The sequence below is a fragment of the Haemorhous mexicanus genome, chromosome 3 (assembly GCF_027477595.1).
Source record: "Haemorhous mexicanus isolate bHaeMex1 chromosome 3, bHaeMex1.pri, whole genome shotgun sequence".
Taxonomy (NCBI): Eukaryota; Metazoa; Chordata; class Aves; order Passeriformes; family Fringillidae; genus Haemorhous; species Haemorhous mexicanus.
In genome coordinates this window covers 105,770,993-105,792,477 of record NC_082343.1, presented here as the reverse complement: position 1 = coordinate 105,792,477, position 21,485 = coordinate 105,770,993, and the positions used below count along the sequence as shown (strand labels likewise).

Below are 21,485 nucleotides of genomic sequence, written 5' to 3'. Positions count from 1 at the left end.
ATACTGCTGCATGAAAAAGCTTTCCCTGCAGTTTTATGAAATGCTTTGATACTTGCATTGTATTCCCCTATGAACTCAAAAGTATTGTAGAAATCTTTGTAACAATATTGCTACAATACTGTACAACCCATTTCAGAAATTTAAGAACCATTAACTGAAAAGTCTAGAACTACAGAATCAGAATGCAGTTATCAGCCTGGATGTAGGGGTTTAGGATAACAAAGAGCTTCAAATACCTACTTGATATCTGGGGTTTTTTCTTATTTAGTATAAATATAAACAGCTGTCTGAATGAATATGAATCTATCTTTATTCAGCCCAGCATTAAAAATTTACAATACACAAATAATTAAATAATTTTAAATATAAATAAATAGAAATACAAAACTCTCCTCCCATATTTGCCTAACTACCCTTGTACTTTCAATAATTTAACAAACCATGCAAAGAATGATTCTGTAAATTAATCCTTTACGGCAAAAAAACAAACAAACAAACAAAACCATTTCATCTTTGACTTGTTTTATTTTATTAGGAGAACAGCTTACTCAAAGTTAACAGTGCTGAACACTCTGTTCCTCATGCAAGAAGTATATTTAGCTTTAATCACTTTCTAACTACCTCTACTCAGAGACAGTGTGGGATTTTTGTATTTGCAGGGCAGAGCATTTATTAACTCAAGCCTTCTCTCCAGTGTGGCACAATCAGAATGTTCTGAACAGCTGGTTAGGAAGATAGCCAAGATGCAAGAAAGATGTCTGAGCCTCCTTTTCAAGGGCAGCCAACTCTTGCACTGTAGGTGCCAGAATATCCACATGGCCTTTATACAGTCCACCTGCCAAAAGAGACACAATCTAAATTATGTGTTCAAAGCCAGTTTTCAGCAGAACTAACAATGCCCAACCACAGTCAGAGAGTTAATCACTTTATTTAAAAAAAAGGCACAAAAAACCAGAACAAGTATACACATACTCTTGTCACTTGCAACCCATAGGCTCCATGTAACAAATGCAGAAGACAGCAAAGAGCTAGCAGCTTTTTATGATCCATTTATTTGTAATCTATTGGGTTTTTTTATTTATAGTCTATAATTCTGTAGTGACACAGGAGACAACCAGGAAACTGAGCACTGCATAGCAAGGGAACTTGAGAGTAGCTCATTCTTACCGCCCAGAGCTCTCTTCTGCCCATATGTAACTTTCCCATCAAAATCATCCACTGGTACTTTTATGTCTGGTTCAACTTGGGCAATAGTGCAGTTTAAGTGTTCTTCAATCTCCCCCAGCAACTAAGAGAAAAAACCCAAGAAGTCTTCTGTTATAGTCCAAGACTAGTCAAACTAGTGCTCTGAACAGTCACATTAGAGTAGTCTGAACAGGAAATGGTACAGAAAACAATTTGGTCACAGATACAGAAGACTAAAACATTTTTATTAGCTCAGACTACATAAGTTCATTTCCATTTTTGGTATGGTTTTACACTACCTAGAAGTCTTCATTTCATACACTACCCTACTTGTATGAAAGAGGCTACTTTATAACTGAGCTCATAGTCCAAGCTTATTTTACCACAGATGAGGTGTATTTGCCCTTCTTTATTAGGGAAAGAAGCGAAATGTTGCTTTTTAACATGCATTCATACCCAGTATACAAATCCCAATGAAAACCTACTTAAGTGACAAACTATTTCCAGGTTAGAGAAACAACAGTTTTAAGTGACAGTTTTGCAACAAACCATCTAAACACAAGTGTATAATTAACATCCTCTAAATCTTAACAGACATTGATTAGGAAGACTCCAACAACATTGGCCGGGAAAATTAAAGTAAGTTTTTATAATTCAACAACTTAGAGAATATGTAACTTGAAAAGTCTTTTAATTTCTTCTTTAAATGGAATCAAAGGTTATAAACACCCTAAGACTACATTTTTACTTCAACTACACAGATGAAACAAGAACTTTATTCCTGAGTCTTTTAGAGGAATTGGGGAACATTTAAGCAAAATGCTTACCTGCATCTCATTGTACCATATGGTACAACCTCCTTCTTCCTTCAGCCTAGTGTTATAACACCCTTTTCCACGACTACTGCATACATGATACCAAACCTAGAAATAATGCAAAACGAGACCTCAAAACTTTGTGAAATAGTTTAGTACATTCATTTTGACTAATTACAGCACGAAAAAGAATTCAGGAATCTGAATCTCCTTCAGTTAAGTAGGGACAAAAAGGCAGTTTTTCAATGCAGGATAAGAAGGTCAGATAGTAGCTGGGGACAGAACCTCAGTAAGTAATGTCTGTTCATCTTTGCTTTGGAGTATAATTACCTTTTCTTTTTCTTTTGCCACAAGGGAGATTGCCAGACCCATCCTGAAATATTAGGAGACAAGGGAGGGAGAAATGCATTTCAGTAACTATTGCCAACTTGTGAAACAAAACGACAAATATCAAGAACACCTGGTGGCTGCTCTGAACACACACATACCTCTCAGCTCTGCCGACTCTCCCGATTCGATGAACATAGTTCTGTTTTTCATCAGGGAGCGTCACGTTGATAACTGTAACACAGACAGTTCAGAGAACACAAGTTTTTTTTTTTTTTTTTAAATGTATGAGCTAAGGTCAGAGATCAGACACCTAAAATATTATTTTGATTGCTGCAATTCCTCTCCTTAGTCTACGCACACACTTTATTAGTCTATTACAACAGTTACAGGTGTAACCTGCAATAAAGGCTCTCACTCTCAAACTGCTTTCTTCCTGATTACTTTTCGGCAAGAATGGAAAACCAAATTAACGATTTCCAAAAATGCAGAACATCATCAAGTATTTGAGAACGTATGGTGAACAACCAAATTAAATATTGCCTAGTGTCAGCCTTTAACATCTACACATCTTAAAATTATGCTATAGGTCATATATCTATTTTAACTACTGGACAGGGCCACAAATATATCGAAGCTCCAGTGCAATTCAACAGATTAAGTTTAAAAAAACTATGTCTTACCATATGGAACACCATGAATATCAATTCCTCTTGCAGCAACATCCGTGCAGATCAAGAAACGGACATCTCCCCTCTGCAAAAAGAGAGCTGTAATGAAGTGTTGTGCTACATACAGCAAGCAGAATCCCAAGCAATGAAATCATAGTCCTTTGCACTTCACCTTGAAGTGTCTCTGTACATTTAAGAACACTTCAAATAAAGCATGAATATTTTGGTGAATTTACATCCTTGTTTCTTTCCCCAGCACCATAAGGCACGCAAAAACCACAGACAGCTTAATCAAACTAAACTGTAAAATTTAAACTTTTTTTTCAGGTGACCAAGTACTAAAGACCTTAAAAACCAATGTAATTACTATAGAGTTTAGAGTTAGGTTTTTATTTCAAAGTAAGCCTACTATCAATTCAAACTCACAAACGTCATACTGATTACCAGTACAGACTTCCACCTACAGAAAATGTGCCTTACAATTTCAGGAAGAGGGACATGGAGCATTTGAATACAATTTAATTTAAATAGAGAACTAGGAACACAAATCAACATACGAATTCAGATATTGGAGGAAAAAGCCTTCAAGAATCTGCTGCATCACCTTAAATCTTTCCAGGTTTTGCTTTCTTTCTTGAGGTTTTCTATCACCATGCAGACAGACACATGAGAATTGATGTCCCTTCCTATCCGGGCCTGAAAGAATTTATATGCATTATTAACATCACATACAAGCTATGACACAGAACCATACAGAACTGGAAAAAAATTTCACAGGCATTGGGGTGGAAAAAAATACACAAGACAAGCAGTAAAACATAGCTTCTCCCTCCTCTCAAGAGGGCACCTGTGCAGGCATTTTTCCTTACTCCTTCCTGCTTTAAATTTCCTCATTTCTACAAATGCTCATCTTCACCTTTCTCCTCACACATCCCTTTCACTGTTCCTGTGTTTCTTTCACATTTTTCCTATGTCTTTTTAGGTGTGAACATCTCTTCCCATGTCTCTTCCCCTTATCAACTATCAATTTTACTAGCATGTTTCAGCAGAGGCACCATATATCTTCTCACTGGTTCAAATTTTGGTGCATGATAGGTTTCCATCCATTTCAGAACTATCTGGAACAGGTACAAGACAGTTCATTGTTTTCTTTCACAAATGGCACCCCTGCAGCTGCCTGCTACAAAACTCTGAATTTTATGCCCAATCAGTACGTCTAAAAACTGAAGCACGATTTTATTTGTGCTGTGTCTCAGTATTGGTGACCTCTATCATACAAATTTGGTGTTGAAAAAACAGAGAAGTGAGAAAAGTGAGCTGAGTAAAGCTGACATGAAAACATTACCTCCACCCTGCTGGATGAAGTATTGCTCCATATTATCACAGTCTATTTTAGTCCTGCAGAAGATAATGGCTTGATCCATCTTGTGCTCTTTGATTGCTCGAACAGTGTATTCTCCTTTTAGAATTTTAATAGCTTCAGACCACATTTCTAAATAAAAATAAAGAAGTTTATTTCACTCAAATTGTTTAAAAACATGGAGAACCTTTGAACTGCATATGTTTGGAAAGTTCTCTAGCCTTCAAGTCGACAGTTAAACTTTTACTATTAGAGCAAGTAAGCTAAACCTTCAGTATCTACCTCTCCCTTCCACGTTCCTGGGCTCCAAGGTGATACAACACAGGAAGAATAAAAGCACTCAGAAGTTTCAGGTTTCTTATACACACCAATAAACACTTGCCTAAAAATCTGTAAAATAATATACTCAACTCTCTTTCCCAATTCCCAGTTACAGAAACATTTCTCTTCAAGACTATGAAAATACAGAAATAAAATTTTGGAGGAACATGACTCAAGGCCAGTATCTACTACAATTCACCTTTAATTCAAGACATTTACAAAAATGTCATGATTTCTTAGTGTTGTTCTTTACCTGGAGTGTTAGCACCAGGTCGTGTATTGTCTTTTGCATGTACTTCATCAGTCTAGGAAAAACACAAACAAAAAAGCCCCCCAAGTCAGTAGTCCACTCTTCAAAGAGAAATACTTTAATCCATTAACTTGTAACTAGGAAGAAACAGAAGTTTAGAAGTAATCTTAACATTCTGATCTCCCACCAGTCAAGTTTATCTACCCTTAGCTAAAGGAAAGTCTTGTGTTTAAGCACACAAAATTTATTCATAAAAAAAGGGCAATAAAACTATTTATGTAGTCACTGGACAGGAAACACCTTTGAACCAAGTGAAGAATTGAAAACACCCAAACAAACCAGAACAAAAAGATTTGTAAAATATGGATAAATCACATGAATAGTAAGTAATTCCTTATCTTTTTCCCTCTGCTAGGCTGAATCAGATATAAACTTAAAATCCAAAAGAAATAAACTCACACTAAGACTTAATGAAAAGGTACTAATATATGACAAACAGACGTTCCAAAGATAAAGAAAGATTAAAAAAACAACAGATTTGTAATTGCATCAGAGTTGCCAAGAACAAAATACGGTTCCAGGTTATTCAGAACTCAAATACTAAAGACCAACCAACACCTTCTCACGTGAATAGGTGTCAGGTGAATGGAGAATCTGGACTCTCAAATGCAATCTGATAAGAAATCCATTCCTGTAAAAATTGCTCATCTCACATGGCTTGGAGACAGAGCTACCTTACAGAATGATCCATCTTGGCAGGTTTATTCCCTCCTGCCAAGTCAGAAAAGAGATACTAAGTACAGTTAGGCCACGGACCATTAGCTGTGAAATGAGTGAAAAAGCACAATGCCATTGCCCTCTAGTGAAAATCAGACTGTTACTCTATTAAGCTCTTCCTCAGCCATGTTTGCAACACTGAGCTGTCCAGAAAAAGTGTTATGACACCACTGATATGATGCTGACTACCATGGAACAAACCATTTCAGATTAAGCTGTTTCAATAGCCAGCAAAGATCCTTCAATATTAGGGCCCTGTTCTGAAGGTTAAATAAGTCAACATGGACAAATAACCTCAATTTTCACTTACTCTGATATGATTCTTGCCGAGCCTTTCCCAGAGTTTATCAGTTTTTGGATTTACAGGCACAACTACATGGTGTACAGTTTCAGGGACAGAATCTTCTCCTTTCAAATCAACCCAGGTAGGAAAATGCATGATTTTTTCAGATAGTTTTTTCACATCAAAAGAATGCAGTGTTGCAGAGCACACAATCACCTGAAAATAAGAGAGTCGTGTGGACACCACTGAAGATAACATCCTCCCAGTCCAAAAAGGTGGGAGCAGAACTGGATGAAGGTTATGTAGTTGAACAGCATAATGTAGCAAAACAAAGTGTTTGAATCTCCTCATCACAGGAACCACTCAGTTAGCAAGAGTCAGGACACTAAATAAGTTGCTTAACTATTTTGTTACAGCAACCCAAAAAATTAGTAGGAAAATGCAAAACTATTGAAAGCTGATGAATCAAGATTATTAGTATGTTAGAAATCAGAGTATGTGTTCACTCATGTTTGCTAGATTTATATATAAATAATCCAAAATAAATTAAAAACTGCTGAACACTAGGCTTCAACATCTAGAATGCTAAAAATATTTTCACAGGCAATTACTGAACTCACTGAACACATGTTAGTTTTGGACAAGAGCTTTTGGGAACTCCAAAGAAGCATGCTCTATGCCAAATAATAGTCAACAACTGAAAGCAGAGCACACCACACATCCCCAAAAATATTTAAGCAAACAAAACAAAAAAAAAAAACAACACAAATCACAGACATTTTATACCTGAAGTCTCTTTCCATCTGAGGTTATCTGAGGAATTTGACTATGGATCCTGTTTATGAAATCTGAATAACCTTGGAGGAGAAGGCCATCCTGTGTGGGGATGAAATAAAAGAGATGAAGCTGCAAATCTTCTCTCTCATTTCTCAGTCTTTACACTTCAGCTAGCTAAGCAATACATTCCTAGTCTCAGAAGTTCTTGCTTTTAATTAGCTGGACAGGTCAATGCATGGCACGGATATTATTACTAAGGAGAAAAAAACCCAGTAAAAATATGGAGCACTTTATAGCTGCTGAGAAGCTCAGCAGCTACTCCTAGCTAACACCTCAAGGCATTTGATCTTTGTGAATATTCAGATGTGCTACAACAGATCAGAGAGATGCCCTTATTTCACAGCATATTGAGTACAACATCCACTGGCTTCAAGACCTGCTGGGCTAACTAACACTTATATTTTGTCTTTGTCCTTTGAGCTCCCTGCCGTGGCAGGGACAGACTTCAGTACCTTGTAAATATAATTTGAAATAAATTTTCCTATCAGAAGAATTCCAAACAGATTTAAAAAAGAGAGGCTAGGAGGGTGGGGAAAAAAAAGAAAAAAAAAGTAGGTTACTATGGTTGCGAACAATGACAGGATTAAGGTGGAACAGTCTATAGGTATTCAACTGTTCCACTGAGTTATCAAATACTATAGAACAATTATGTTTCACTTTTTTGCAAATAGCATATTGCATTTAAGAACAGAATTTAAGTAGCACTTATTTCTCTACATACAGCTTCATCCAGAACCAGGAATCTAACTTGAGATAAATTAATCTTCCCTGTTGAGACCAGGTCATCCAGCCTTCCAGGAGTTCCAACAACAATATCCACCTATGAAGTACATAAAGAGTATGAGTTGGTCCTGTAACTAACTAGAGACATGAAAAGTTTTATATAAACTAAACATTATGAAACAATTATCAGCATAATGCTTTATCTTCTATTAATTATAATTTCATAAAATCCTGGAGTAATTTTAGTCTGAGGGATCTCATCAGATTATCTGGTCTCCACTCCCCACCTTCACGTGCAAATCAAGGACAATTTTTAAGTTACTTCAGGTAGCTGCCTAATACAATTTTCAGTATCCTTCTGGAAGGGGATCCTACAGCCTCCTCTCTGGGCAACCTGCATTTTGGTTCTACAGTAATTTCATTAGCAGAATCTACTGTAGGGAGGAAGCCTTCCCTTATTTAGGAAGTGCCATGCCCCTTTTTTCCTTCCCTGAACCCCAAGTTCTGTAATCTTGTTACTAAAAGCCAACAAATAAATTTGTTTTTCAAATTTTTTTTCCAAATTTTTCTCATGGTGGAAGGATACAAAGTCTATCAACCATAGAAATAACTTCAAATTTTGCCAGACAGAAAGGTTCACAATGAAGAACTTCGCATTCACATGGAAGTCACATAATCTTCCAGTTCAAGTAGGCTTACACAAAATTTTTATTTTGGCAGCTAAAACCACTAGAAAATTTATTAACAGTGATGTGCTTTCACTTCCAAAAGTGAGTCTTAAATAATAAACATGGCCCTATGCCTTTGTTCTCCCTACAGTGTGACTGAATCAATTGTACATTCCATGATGGTGAAGCCAGATCCCTTCCTTCTATATAGGACTGGTTTGTAGTGTAGGTTCATCTTGATAACTGCAGACTATTCTTATTCACAAAAACAGAAGTTAGCAGGAAAACTGTCTTGTTGGTTAAGGACAAATGGCAAACAATTACACCTTTATTTTAAGATCTTCAGGAGTACTCAGGCTTCAGCAGAACTTGACTAAGTAGCAGAGGTACTTGTATTGACATGGAAGTAAAGAAACAACTGCTAGACTGGTGCAACATTAGTTTTCAACCGACTGTACATTTTCTTTTTAACATGTTTACTAATCTAATTATATTAGTTGCCACCATTAATATCCTCTAGCAACATCATAAATTACTTGGAACCCAAACTAATACATCATATGAAAAAAATAAAACTTACACCTTGTTCCAGTACAGAGAGCTGATCTCTCGCAGCAACTCCACCAATAATAAGCAGTTCCCTAAAATAACATCAATATATTCAACATTTACCCATTTATTATATTTGAAGGTCTACTTAGAATCAGTCTGTTTTCAGACATGTTTTTCTTGATAGCTGACAATTAACAGCTCTGAACAGCAATTTCAAGAACAAAGTAACAGAAAAAATTAATTTTGAAACTCATCCTTTCACACAAAGTGTACTTCAATTGGAAACTTTGATACCAAATTGTATTTTAATGTGATTACTTTATCACTGTTGTACTAAGCAAATGAGCACCTTAACAAATTTAATCTTACAAAAAATGTTTCTTAAAAATCTCAAAATAATGTAATTTAGTTCAATAAAGTTTCCTGTGTCCTTGAAAGTCAGAAATGCAAACAGTAAACTAAATGAATCTTTCATTGTAACTTGCCCATTCCTATTGCTTAGTCCCAGCAATTCTAGCAAATGAACTCTTATAAACAGACTGCAGTTTAGAATTGGGAAATGTTTAAGTTTTAGAAGCACAGTCAAAGCAGAGACAGCTTAAACCCAAAGCAACTTATGGATGTTTCATTTTTCAGAATTGCACCTCTATGATAATTTGTCCGGTAAGCACATTAATTAAACAGAGCAGACCTCGTATATAACTATTTGATGGAGATGAAAAACAAAGAAAATGAGGGGGTAGAAGGAGATGGGGGCATAGGAAAATGTTTAGGAAAGAAGGGCAGTAAGCAGATAAGGTTTTTAGTCAAGAGAAGCATATGAAGTATCATACTAGTTATCAGTGATAATTAAAACAAAAAACCCTACCCACCAAATTTGTTGTATGAGAAAAAGGCAGTCCAGTGATAAAAGAAACCAAAAACCCTTAAGTGGTCTAACTGTAGTTGCACAGCCAGAAGTTTGGTTGGTAGTAGGTTATTACTGATATTATTATCAGCAGCACTGCAAATTATGTTTCACTTAGTTACAAAGTGGAACCCACCCCCCCCATCTCCCCATGAAATTACAACCATGAAAAATACCATAAATGCAACTAACAAATTCACTATTACCTTAATTTGGGATTATCAACATATTTTTTGAACTGCTTCACATTGTTCAAAGTCTGTTCTGCCAGCTCTCTTGATGGTTCTACAATCAATGCTTTTGGAGCATTTGGAAGGTTCTGTGCTTGAACCACTTGCGCACTTCCTAAGCGGCAAAAAAAGCACCATTAAGACAAACTACATTCCTATTCTGGAATTTTTTACTGGAAACAGATCTGGATTTTCTATTAGTAATTATAACCTAGCAACTCTAAATGCTCCATTGAAAGGTGATGTAATTGCTCTCTCAACTATGAGTAACTTCAGAATAATGATCAGAACTTAGAAATGGGTGTACTGGCCCATGCAGGATAACCCACTCCATTGTGGGGCATAAAGACCCACACATTTTTACAATAACACTGTTGAAAAACTTAGCTGGACTTCTTTTATCTGAGGTACTTCTAAATTCAAAATATTAAAGACTATTGGTGGTTTAACAGTAAGAAAATCTGGTAGAGTTTCAAAAAAAGCATCAGTATATGCTCATTATTGCTGTATTTAAGATGTTTCTGATTACAGTTAAAGGGATCCAAAAATACTCTGTAACACAGCCTGAATATAGAACAAGAAAAGTTTTTAAAAATCTAACCTACCTGAGTGTTGTGATTTTACAACACTACCCTCAGGAGCCTTGCAAAGGCCAACATAGCCATCTTTTGGTGGAAACTTGAAATCTTCTTCACCAAAATTGAATTTCAATTCGGCATTCTAGGTTTCAACAAAATTGTGTCATACACTCAGATTCAAGAGACCACATAAAATGAGAAACAACTCAGTAATGAAAAAAACACATCAACAAGGAGATAGGCAAGGTCTTTTCTTCTCCCATCTCACACATTCCTCTTCCCCAGGTTGCTGGAACTTAACCCCAACCAAACTCACAGAAAAAAGCCAACAAAAGAAACAAAGAATTTTTTCTGAAATTGTACACCTCTCTAACCAGTGAAAGTTTTTGCTAAAATCTCTACTGTTGAGAGATGGACTCAAGAAGACTAACTCAGAAAGACATAGTACTACCTTACAGTAATGTTACGAGTTCAGAATGAATGAAACAGGCTATTTGACTTCCAAGCTATTTGCTTGTATCGGTCGAATGGCAGTATTCCACAGTTCAATACACACAATATAGCACTGTTATTATGAATTAGTTATCTGTGCTATTCTACTTACAAATTCAATATTAAAATTTGAATTAAAACATTTAGCTTAACTGGTACTCAAAGCTAACACAAACATTATTACTTCAGTAGTGAATATTGGTAAACTGAAGAAAACTGATTTTACATGCTCAACTGCAGTAACTGTAAGTAGCTGTGTAAATTTTATACTTGAGTAGCTCATTAACAAACCCAGAAAAATTATAATAATCTTGGACATCTGCAATATTCCTGTTACCTTCAGTACACAAGCTGCAAAAAGCGCTTGGTTCCTTATATGTGGTGGGATTTCAAATGCAAGGCCAAGGTCCTTCCCTGCAAGTAGGGTTGGTTCAGTCAGACTCTGCAAGGGTGTGCATTCCTCTCCCTCCCTCCCCGCCAGTGAAAGCATCCAAATAAAATTCCAAAGAAAGAGAATAAAACCTACCATTTTTGGAAAATTTTATTTGTCCTTTTTCTGTGTCTAGATAACAGCCAATTGTATCATGCATAGTGAATTCCTGCCAAAAAAAAAAGGTTTGTGAAGATAAGACATTTTCAGTGTATTAAGATGACTTAGTGCTTATATTCTGTCAGCTTTTAGTTTTCTCACCTCTCCCTAACAAATGCTGAATTTTGAGAGAAGTCAAGCAAGTTCAATTTATTTCAGTCAGACCGTTGTAAAGAGAACACATTTTTATTTGATTTCAAGTCTTCAGTAAACTGCCCAATTGATCTCAGATATTTAAATATTTATTACTGCTTTAAATTTACTTCAAAAACCAAACACAATTACAATTATACACTTCGAGTCATTTACCTGGAAGTGTTCTGCATTATGGAAAAGCACATTAGTCACATATTTATTAGCCAATGTAAATCTAAGCTTAGAACACCAAACATGACATCAGAAAATTGTATTTTGACTATAATAAAAGACTAACTCTTGAAGATGACACTATATGCATGCTATGTATACTTAAGTGCTTTATTTTAGTATCTTGAGATCTGCTAATTTTAAAGGTATTCAATAATATTTATATATTAAGTGCTTCTAATCAACAGTTCAGGAGACACTATTAAACAAGCTACAGTAGTCATAAAAGTTGCAGGTTTTATGACATTGAGTTATTATTAGCACAAAAAGACTTGTGTCTCTGCTTCAGTGCTCATTTACTTATGTTTAAACATCTCAATTCTACTGCTACACTACACAAAAACCATTATAGATATTCCCAGCAGACACTTCAGATGTGTACATTAAGGTAATGGCAAACCCAACTCAATAGCCAGAAGTAGTGCACTCCAATTATGTCTTGGCAGCAATTAATAATGCATTTTGACAGATTACAGAGTTGTGAAATTACTTCTATTTTAAATTCTAGTAAACAGAGTACGATGCCCTCACTTGCATGTTCCCAGTGTATACATATGGGTTGATTTATTCAAGCTAAAGATGAGGTAAGTCAAGACAAATCTCAAGAGGCCAGTTAACTTTTAGCCTGTAACACAAAGCAAAATTTTAACTTCTAAATAAGAGTCAATATAATTGCAGCATAACTACTATCATGTCTCAAGCTTTTAACTGCTTTTGTTTAATCATTTAATAAGATTTTATGCAAAAATGCTTCAATGTTTCGTTGGCCTTTTACCCAGTGAGCCTCCATTTGCAGTGAGCACTATTTCAAAAGACAGTTGATTGTAACAGCACAAAATTAACATGCAGAACTTTTAACAATATTTCTACCAAATGCAATTCAAGCTTACCTCACCATAGCTGTCAAATTGTTTGTTGTGAGATTTCTTACCAGTGCCACCAAATCCAAAGCCAAATTTATCAGTGCCTGAAGACAAGACAATAGGCTTTTATCTTCTGGTTGACAGGTTATGCTTTTTCCTTTTGGTATTAGCAACGGAAATTCCCAACACTATCACATTAACAAATAATACACAGTGCTAACAACAGATTTCTGACCTGGATGTACACCAAACTAGTACTTTTGCAGCAGTACATTTATCAATTTTACCAGTCTCCAGTCATCTTCATTAAAAAAAAAAAAAAAAAAAAAAAAAAAAAAAAAAAAAAAAGACAAGGCAGAAAACACTGCCACCACCAAAGACTTCCCCATTCAGGAAGTAAAATACTTTTACAAAACATTTTCAACTCCCCAGTATTGGGATCCTTCCCGAGGAGTCCATTCTCTGCAACACTAGAACAGCACTCCACCCATTACATGTCAATGTAAAAACTACCTACAGGTTCTTCAGAAGGAAACTCACCCAGATCTAGTGAAGCCTGCATAGTCGACCAACCAACTCTGCACAAGCCTTGGTCATGACAGGAAACTTCATAGTAGTATTTCCCTTTAAAAGAAAAAGAAAGGATCTAATACAATACCCAAATTCATTAAGGTGGTTCAGTCTTGCTACTTCCAATCTAACATCCCAGGCCTGCTAAAAGTGCCATGAAATCCCCTACTCTGTGTTTGTGTGAAAAGGTTGTGTGTATACCTATGTGTGGAATGAAGAAAGAGCAGGCAAAAGAGACAAAGTACACACTGAGAGGTAGAGTGTGAAAGGCTCCAAAGGAGTGACAAGAGAGAAGTGGTCCTACTCAATGCACAGGAACTGATAAACTCAGGACACAAGGCTCTGCTGAATCAGTACCAGACCACCAGCATGCCCCAGCTTCAACAACTCCAACTTGAAGAACATCCAGCTGGCTGTTAGGCACACACAGACTTCAGAATTATCTGCACACCCCATAACAGGATACTGTTTAGGGTCTTTCTGAACACACTCCCAGAACCACTGGAGTATGAGGATGACTCTGCTTCTGAGTCAAGTGTTAGGGTTGGCGTTTCAACTACTACTACAGCCACAGAACCATGAAATTTTTGCACATCTGCATGAAGTCTGTGAGGAAACAAAGTACAGCGTGCATAGCCATTTCCTAAAAAAAAACGCATTCTGATGAATATTATTTATGATTCTGCCTCCTGCAACTCAGTCTCTTATTGATGCCTGAAGATTTTTAGCTTTCTATGTATACTTCATTAATTTGTAGCTTAGTAGACTATTAAATGCCTAGGTATAACTTCAAGTTAACTTCTATAACTTTTTCAGCTCTCCTTATCACAGTGAACAAACTCTTTGACACATTCTTCGAAGTTTTGTTTATTCTTGCTTGTTAGTTTACCAAGGACATTTTATTTTGTATCACATATTGTAGACATAATAAAGGTAGAGTCAGAGGACCTGGGGGAGGACTCCAATGGGGCAGAATATAGGGGTGAGGATTACCTAACCAACTGCTCCTCTAACTGTACAATATTGGTTGGATATTCTAACTGCCCAATCTTATAAAATTGTAGGAATCTAATTCGGGGCATGGTTTTCACCATATTGTGCACCTGAAGGCTTTCAACTAAATGTTTGCTTTTCTATTATAATTTTAAGGTTGTTTGGGAAGATGTTGTTCGACTTTCAGGCATTACTATCAGTTGCACATCAGTTGTACACCAGTTCTTCCCATGATTCCACCAGTAAATTTATATTCTCTGTTTAATAAAACACCGAATGATGATATTCTATTTACATTATCCCAAATTATGGAAAAAATACTTATCTAATGGCAGGTTAACTTTACTTTTAAAAGTGACAAAATCAACACAAGTTAGCAGAGTTTTGAATTTAAGGAGTGTGACATATAAAATTTACAACACAAGCAGAACAAAACAGAGGTATTTGTCATTTCCAAGTCTTAAGCTACTAAATTTGGTCAGATGGATAGAAAGTTTTTAATGCAACCACCTACATTAACAATGGCTGACAAGCAGGCATTTCAGCTGAAACTTTTCTGGAAGAGTATTCAAAACACATCACTTTATATTTGTACCTTTAGTCACTCCTCTGGTTGCTCTGCATCCATGCCATTCTTTTATCTCTCTGCTTTGACAACACAAACCATCCGATCCAATTGCTGAAAATTACAAGACACTTTTAGTTAAAGCAATTGCCTAACTGCTTTTAAAAGAAAACTTTATGCATTCTTTCCTCTAGTTTATTCTTTTTTACCAAGCAAGTCCTCAAGTGAACAGCAGGACAACTCACCAAAAGCTGATCCTCTGTCATAGGGGTTCATCTGCCATTTATTGAGCACTAAGTTTGAAAGACAGTAACAGAAAAAGGCAATCAACAAAGCAAGTCTGAAAAACTCCAATTAGAAATTCAAATTGTTTCTACAGTGTTAGGCTTAATTTTCTGGGGTAATAGCTTTGTTTCAATGAAATTCATATAAGCTCAAATGAAGGCCTACAATCCAAAGGAGGGGCAAAAATGCTTAATGCAAAGGGATCTTATGGATGTTTAGATTATTCCATTAAGAACACCGATTAAGTTACTTAAAAATGCAACTGCAAACAATGAAGACTTTTATAAAGTAAGGCAGTTTTGCACAATCACAATCAAATTCAGATAGAAAATACCCTAAACTATATTAAGAACAACAAATTTGAAATGCATTATTTGCCATTTCTGTTCCAAGCTTACATTAAGGTATTTTTCAGGCTGTAAGTTAAAATGTCATTACTAAGGAGCTAAGATACATGCACACAGAATTTCTGACTTTGTTTTTCATATGCCCAACAACATGCTGTAACAAAATCTATACATGATTAAAAAAAATAGATGTAATTTCAATTAGGTTTACTGAGTGTATTTGTGTATTCATACTACATTCTCTCAAGGAGGATTTAATTTTAACTTTTTTAAAGCTGATTTTACTGTCACCAATGTAGCAGTAGTTACAATGATGACAACTTCTATAACATCTTCAGAGCGTTGTTTGTGCAAATACTATTCACTTCTATAAGACCCAATCTTATCAGTACCACAGACTGGACATGGTTATTGGCTTTACAGTTCCAAGCCTAATTAAATGGATGCATAACAGACTCTCAAATACTGTGAGGATATTATCATGGTTACAATCCATTTTATATAGCTGAGTTCCAGCCCTATACATTTCCTGCTCAATTCAATGTTTACTAGAAGAAACAACATATCAATTATTCAATTCCAAACCTAGGCAGGTGCCAAAAGGAACACAACCGATCTACTCAGCACACCAGAATTGAAAGGTCCTACACTGTTACCCCAGCCACACAAAAATACGTTCAGCCTAGAAGAGCTTTCTGCTCAAGCTCAATTAAGAGGTCCAAACCAACTTCATGGTGTCATAGCTGGTCTCACCTATTCCTGTAACAGAAAGATATTTTTTATCTACTTTTTTTAAGGTGGACACCACCACCACTTCACATCTTGCAAGGCATTAACCTAGTACGGCTTTCAGAAGAACGCTGGAAAGCCAGGTGTGGATCACCCAGCCTCAAGCTGAAAACAAGAGCATTACTAAGAGTCTGCAGTCATAGGCACACCAGTTCTTCCCATGATTCCACCAGTAAACTTATATTCTCTGTTTAATAAAACACTGAATGATGGTATTTACATTATTCCAAATTATGAAAAAAATACTTATCTAATGGCAGGTTAAGTTTGCTTTCAAAAGTGACAACGACAAAATCAACACAAGTTAGCAGAGTTTTGAATTTAAGGAGTGTGACATGTAAAAACTTACCTGCCCCTCCAGTTTTAATAGTGGCTTTTCCTTTCTTGCCTTCCATTTGGTCCTTCAGTGTTTCATAAACAATCTGGATAACTGGAATGCTGAAAGCCTAAAATGAAAAGTCACTTTCATTCCACAAGCTATACACTTATTTCCAGCCTTGTTTTTGGGAGCAATACCCACAGCCATAAACACTGAAATAGATTCCTACATATATGTTGGTAAAGACTATTACCAATAATGCCTAACACATATAAACATTCTCTCTGCATATATGAGACCACTTAAAGACTTTTACTTTCTGCTAATATAAATTTGATTACTTACACCAGTTTTTCCACTCCCAGTTTCAGCAGCCTATAGGAAGAAAAATACAAGAGTTTTACCAAGACTGTAAGGACAGTTCTAGAATTCTGTTCTGATAAACTAATGAAGAACACAGAGATCCATAAACGACATGATGAACAAGGTATACTAATCTGATACTTTCAAGGTTATTGATACTGCAGTACTGGCTTGGGCAGTATCAGCCATGTTCTATACAGAGCTGTGTCAGGAATTTACAGCCAAAAGGAGAGGAGATGAGATCAGATAGCCCTTATTCACGGGGCAGTGCTTGTCAAGAAGTCAAAAAATAAGCCTAATACTCCCAGATTTCATCTGCAAGAACAGCTAGAAACACACTAGTAACTCAGAGAATATACTTTCTATTGAAGCAGGACAGGAGAGCTAGTCTAACTAGGGACCCGTCTGGAAAGAACAAAAGTCACCACACAAACAACAACCGAAAGACACAGGATTTCTAAGAATAGGGCTATCCTGCCTACATACCATAAGCACATCACCACCTCCTAAGATCAACGGGATGGATTCTGCTTGGATATCTGTAGGGAGACTACAGGAAAAAACATATTAACACAAGAACATTAACACAATGTTCTACATCGGTAGAAAAATAAATTTTTACTTATATAGAAATTCACAGAAACCATGGTCATCTGCAAGATAAAGCAGGTAACTGCTACTCCTCCTGGCTTGCAGTGGATTCAGCTGCACCTTGGTAAGAGTGCTACATTTCACACCATTATGCTAAACTATAAAAAAAAGCCATATTAACTATATATTCCTTGTCTTCATATGTGAAGAACAACATACGTTAAGTTTGTCTGTACTGACAACTTTCTGAATGACAATTCAAAACAAACTCTGAAGTAAAAACATATTGGCCAAACAAGTAACCAAAGACATGAATAACAACTTTTTTAGAAGACTGACACATGCACTAAGTTTGAAAAACACAATCATAGACGACAGTCTGGAAAACACGTACTACACTAGCATCAATTATGTGACAGTATTTCATCCAATAATCCCATGATACATATAAATAAACCAGAGGCACAGAGCCTTTTGTGAAACAGAAGAAGTTAAGCATAAGCAGTCATGCTCTGCCTGCCCAAGTTTAAATGTTACTGCTGCAGTCACAGCTCGTATTCTTCAGTCTTTCACACTACAGAGAAGCGCGTGAGATGCAACAACAGTTAAAGGACAACACACATCCACTTGGCTTTAATGTGACAGCAGAGGTGCTTTAAGAACCATGTCATACACTGCTGAAAGGCAAATTAGAATTTGTCACACTCCTACTTACAGCCAGTCCATCTCCTCCACTGCTTGAGCTATCTCAGGCATAACACCCATTTCTGTAAGACAAGCAAAGAAGGATCAAGCAAAGTTATTAACCTCACATTGCCCAAAGACTGCCAAGTGTCAATGCTTCCAGCTACACAGAACCATGGAAAACCACTCTTGGGCAACAGCATGTGCAGCCTTCGCTCCAGCACCCACTAATGGAGACATTCTCCCTTCCTCAAAGGAAGCTTTGAGAGTTGTCCCCACACAGAGCAGAGAAAGTCAGGCATAGACAGGGCACAGGGGCAGGTACAGACACAGCAGCAAAGTGAACACACTGGGAACAGAGCACCATTTCAAGGGCAAGGTACTTATCTTTGCACCTTTAAGGAAACTGCCTATGCAGACAACAGGACAGACTTTGTTAATCACAAATATCCAACTTTCTCTACAGTTGAGGAACAAACAGTAGAAAAAACCTGTATACGCTAAGGACTCTACTTCACCAAATCTTGCCTGACAATAAGAAAACGAGGCTTTGATTTTGATAAAGTTACTAATTACATCCACCTTCTAAAGTTTTTTTTCCTTGGATACCTCTTGTGGCAAACTCATCTCAAGGCCTGATGGTTGTACCCCAGACACAAGTTAAATCTGGAGCAACATGCTTGCATGTTGATAAACAAATCCTCTGTATTTAAAAAGGAAAACAAAAGACACCTGCAGCTATTTAATACGGGCAACAGGAAAGCGGATCCTAACCAACCCAAACACTGGTAGCACACCATCAAAATGACAATTTATCTGTTGGCCATCTCTTTGGGTACATAAGGTTACTCTAAATCAATTCCTTCAACTATAAACATGCTCCTTTCCAAGCAGAGGTTTCACACACTGGCCTCTGCACTGCCACATGCTGGGTTGCAGACACAGCACCACGTGCACACACACTGAGCTGGGCTGCTGCAGGTGGATGTGAGCAGCCAAAGACTATTCTTCCACTTGCTATAATACAAATGCTGTAAGAAACGTGTTTTATTTGTAATGCGATTGTGGGAAGCTTTATTATTTTCGAGTGCTGGACTCCAATCCTACAAAAGCAGACAATCCACACAAGCAACAAAATCAATAGCAATCAAAACCAATTCCTACTAATTCCAAGTTGGAAACAAATCCACACATATTTTTTCCCATATACTTCCAACTCACACAGTTTAATTCAATATAAAGTACAAGAATTTAATAAAATAATGACACCATGACATTTTCCTCAACTACATCCAAATTAATCCCGCTGCCTAGCATCCAAACTGATCTCTAGATCTTGGGAAGAAGCTTCAGCATTTTCCTCCCATGATAAGATGCAGAAAGTTCAGTTAAAAGGAACAAATTAAAAAACCCATATATATTAAATCTTTACAGAACTTTGATCTTGGCTGGCTGCCTAGTTCTACAAATATCTACCTGGGGAAGGGGACACAAAGAATGATACTTCCTCCTTTAATAGGAAGTTAAAGCTTTTGGATTACAGTTTACTACTATATGCACATACAGAGTTTATATAATATACGTAGTTTGCCAAACCGTATCACCAAGCAGAGCTTCTCTTACAAAAAGCCAGTTATTACCCTCTGCTATACAGAGAACAGTTATGATAAACCTTCTGTTACTAAAAGCAGTCAGCATGAGGAACGAGCCTAACTTTTAAGCAGCCCCTTTGCTAGATCCACATATGCAATAAAACCTGACAAATCATTCCGATAACCACTTCTCACAGCCTGCAGAAGCCCGAAGACACGGGGAGAGGCACCTACATCCCCCGCAGGCCTCGCAACCCCCGGCCTGATCTATGGTCAGCTACACACTACCGCGGGCCAGGCTGGAAGGGCGGCCGAGGAGCTTCCCCCGGCGCCGCAGGGAGCCCGGGAGCCGGCGGGCAGAGGCGAGAGGCTCTCTCAAGGCCGAGAGGCCGCGATCCCCGCGCCACGTACCCGAGAACGCCGCCATCTTCGCCCCGGGAGCGCCGCGAACAGCGCACGGCGCAAGCGCGCGGCCTGGCCGCCGCTTTATGGGGCCGGGTGGGCGCAGGAGCCGCCGCGCCGCGCGTTCCGCCCCGGCCCGTGAGCGCCCCCGGGTACTGACGGCCCAGGGCGCCTCAGAGACTCAAAGACACCGCGCTATGTGTCACATATACGCTAACAAGGATTCTTTATTCTCCAGGTTTTACAGAAGCTTCCTCAAAATCTGCACCACCTTGTTCTAGGGTGACTTCTAGTGACATTAAACGCAAGAACCTTCGGGGTTTCGTGAAAAACAAAATGAAATTGCAAGCGCAGAAGTGCAGCTTCTACAATTACATCAGGAGCCAACGATGCCTTCGTCTGCTAAGTGCAAGGCCCAGCATAACCCATTGCCTACTGCTTTCCATTGTGAAACACAGCCTCCGTCTTTCTGAAGGCAGCATGAGATAGAGACACATCTGGTTCAAAGGCCAAAAAAACCCAAAACAAGCATCTCTGACAAAGCAGTTCTCTTGAGTACTGTGTTGCAATTTGAATACTGGTTTTGTCCCGGTGGTTTGTTTCAAGATTTTTTTAAAACTTGCTGAGCCCTCCTAGCTGTTAACTTACAGTGTAGAATCTGGTGTCATGCAGAGAAAAATATAGCAGGGTATTTTATACCCTTCATACCAGGCTGTTTGCATTGCAATGGTTTCTCATGTATTAATAATTCCTTTGGGAGTATCTTCCTTTGATGTGCCTCTTTTCTTTCACTATTATTTGCTATATCTATCAATCATTAGTTCGCTTGTTTTCAGGTAAATGACAAAACTAGAGATTTTTTAGAGGCACAGATATGAATAATGTACAGATTCAACCACGACTCTAAGATAACCTGTTTGTAAGCAGACCTTGATATCAATATACAGTGCTGCTTGTTGGTGTGGAACGTGGAGTGTTATTTACTATACATCTCCCACAATTCTTTGAAACTTACAAACACGATGTTATACTATTTACTATTGCTTTACAAGTTACATTGTCAAATATAGTTAAAAAATGCAGACACAGTAAAAAGGCATTTTTTTCTCAGTAGTTGTTTCTTCTTGAAGTCTTTCCCAAGCATCCAACAGAGCTTTCATATTGCCCTGAATACCTAGTTTCAGAATTTGA

General features: G+C 37.3%; 1 protein-coding gene across 1 annotated transcript; it reads right to left on the bottom strand.

Moving 5' to 3' along the window:
* Positions 1 to 505: 505 nt before the first annotated feature.
* DDX1 (DEAD-box helicase 1) lies at positions 506 to 20,410 on the bottom strand. Its single transcript, XM_059842900.1, has 26 exons — positions 20,304 to 20,410; positions 18,332 to 18,383; positions 17,512 to 17,575; positions 17,008 to 17,037; positions 16,693 to 16,789; positions 15,168 to 15,215; positions 14,953 to 15,036; positions 13,335 to 13,418; positions 12,822 to 12,898; positions 11,503 to 11,575; positions 11,314 to 11,390; positions 10,512 to 10,626; positions 9,883 to 10,021; positions 8,798 to 8,858; positions 7,548 to 7,646; positions 6,776 to 6,865; positions 6,017 to 6,205; positions 4,933 to 4,984; positions 4,344 to 4,490; positions 3,603 to 3,694; positions 3,011 to 3,083; positions 2,489 to 2,561; positions 2,331 to 2,373; positions 2,013 to 2,108; positions 1,168 to 1,288; positions 506 to 835 (listed from the first exon to the last, which is right to left on the bottom strand). The coding sequence occupies exons 1-26, from the start codon at positions 20,317 to 20,319 to the stop codon at positions 705 to 707; spliced, it is 2,223 nt and encodes a 740-aa protein (XP_059698883.1). The 5' UTR covers positions 20,320 to 20,410; the 3' UTR covers positions 506 to 704.
* Positions 20,411 to 21,485: the final 1,075 nt, after the last annotated feature.

Coding starts and splice junctions, on each gene's coding strand:
- DDX1 (XM_059842900.1), bottom strand. Junction 15,216..16,692: donor TATTAAAACTGGAGGGGCAG/GTAAGTTTTTAC, acceptor TTTCAAACTTAG/TGCTCAATAAATGGCAGATG. Junction 2,109..2,330: donor TGGCAAAAGAAAAAGAAAAG/GTAATTATACTC, acceptor CATTATTTCTAG/GTTTGGTATCATGTATGCAG.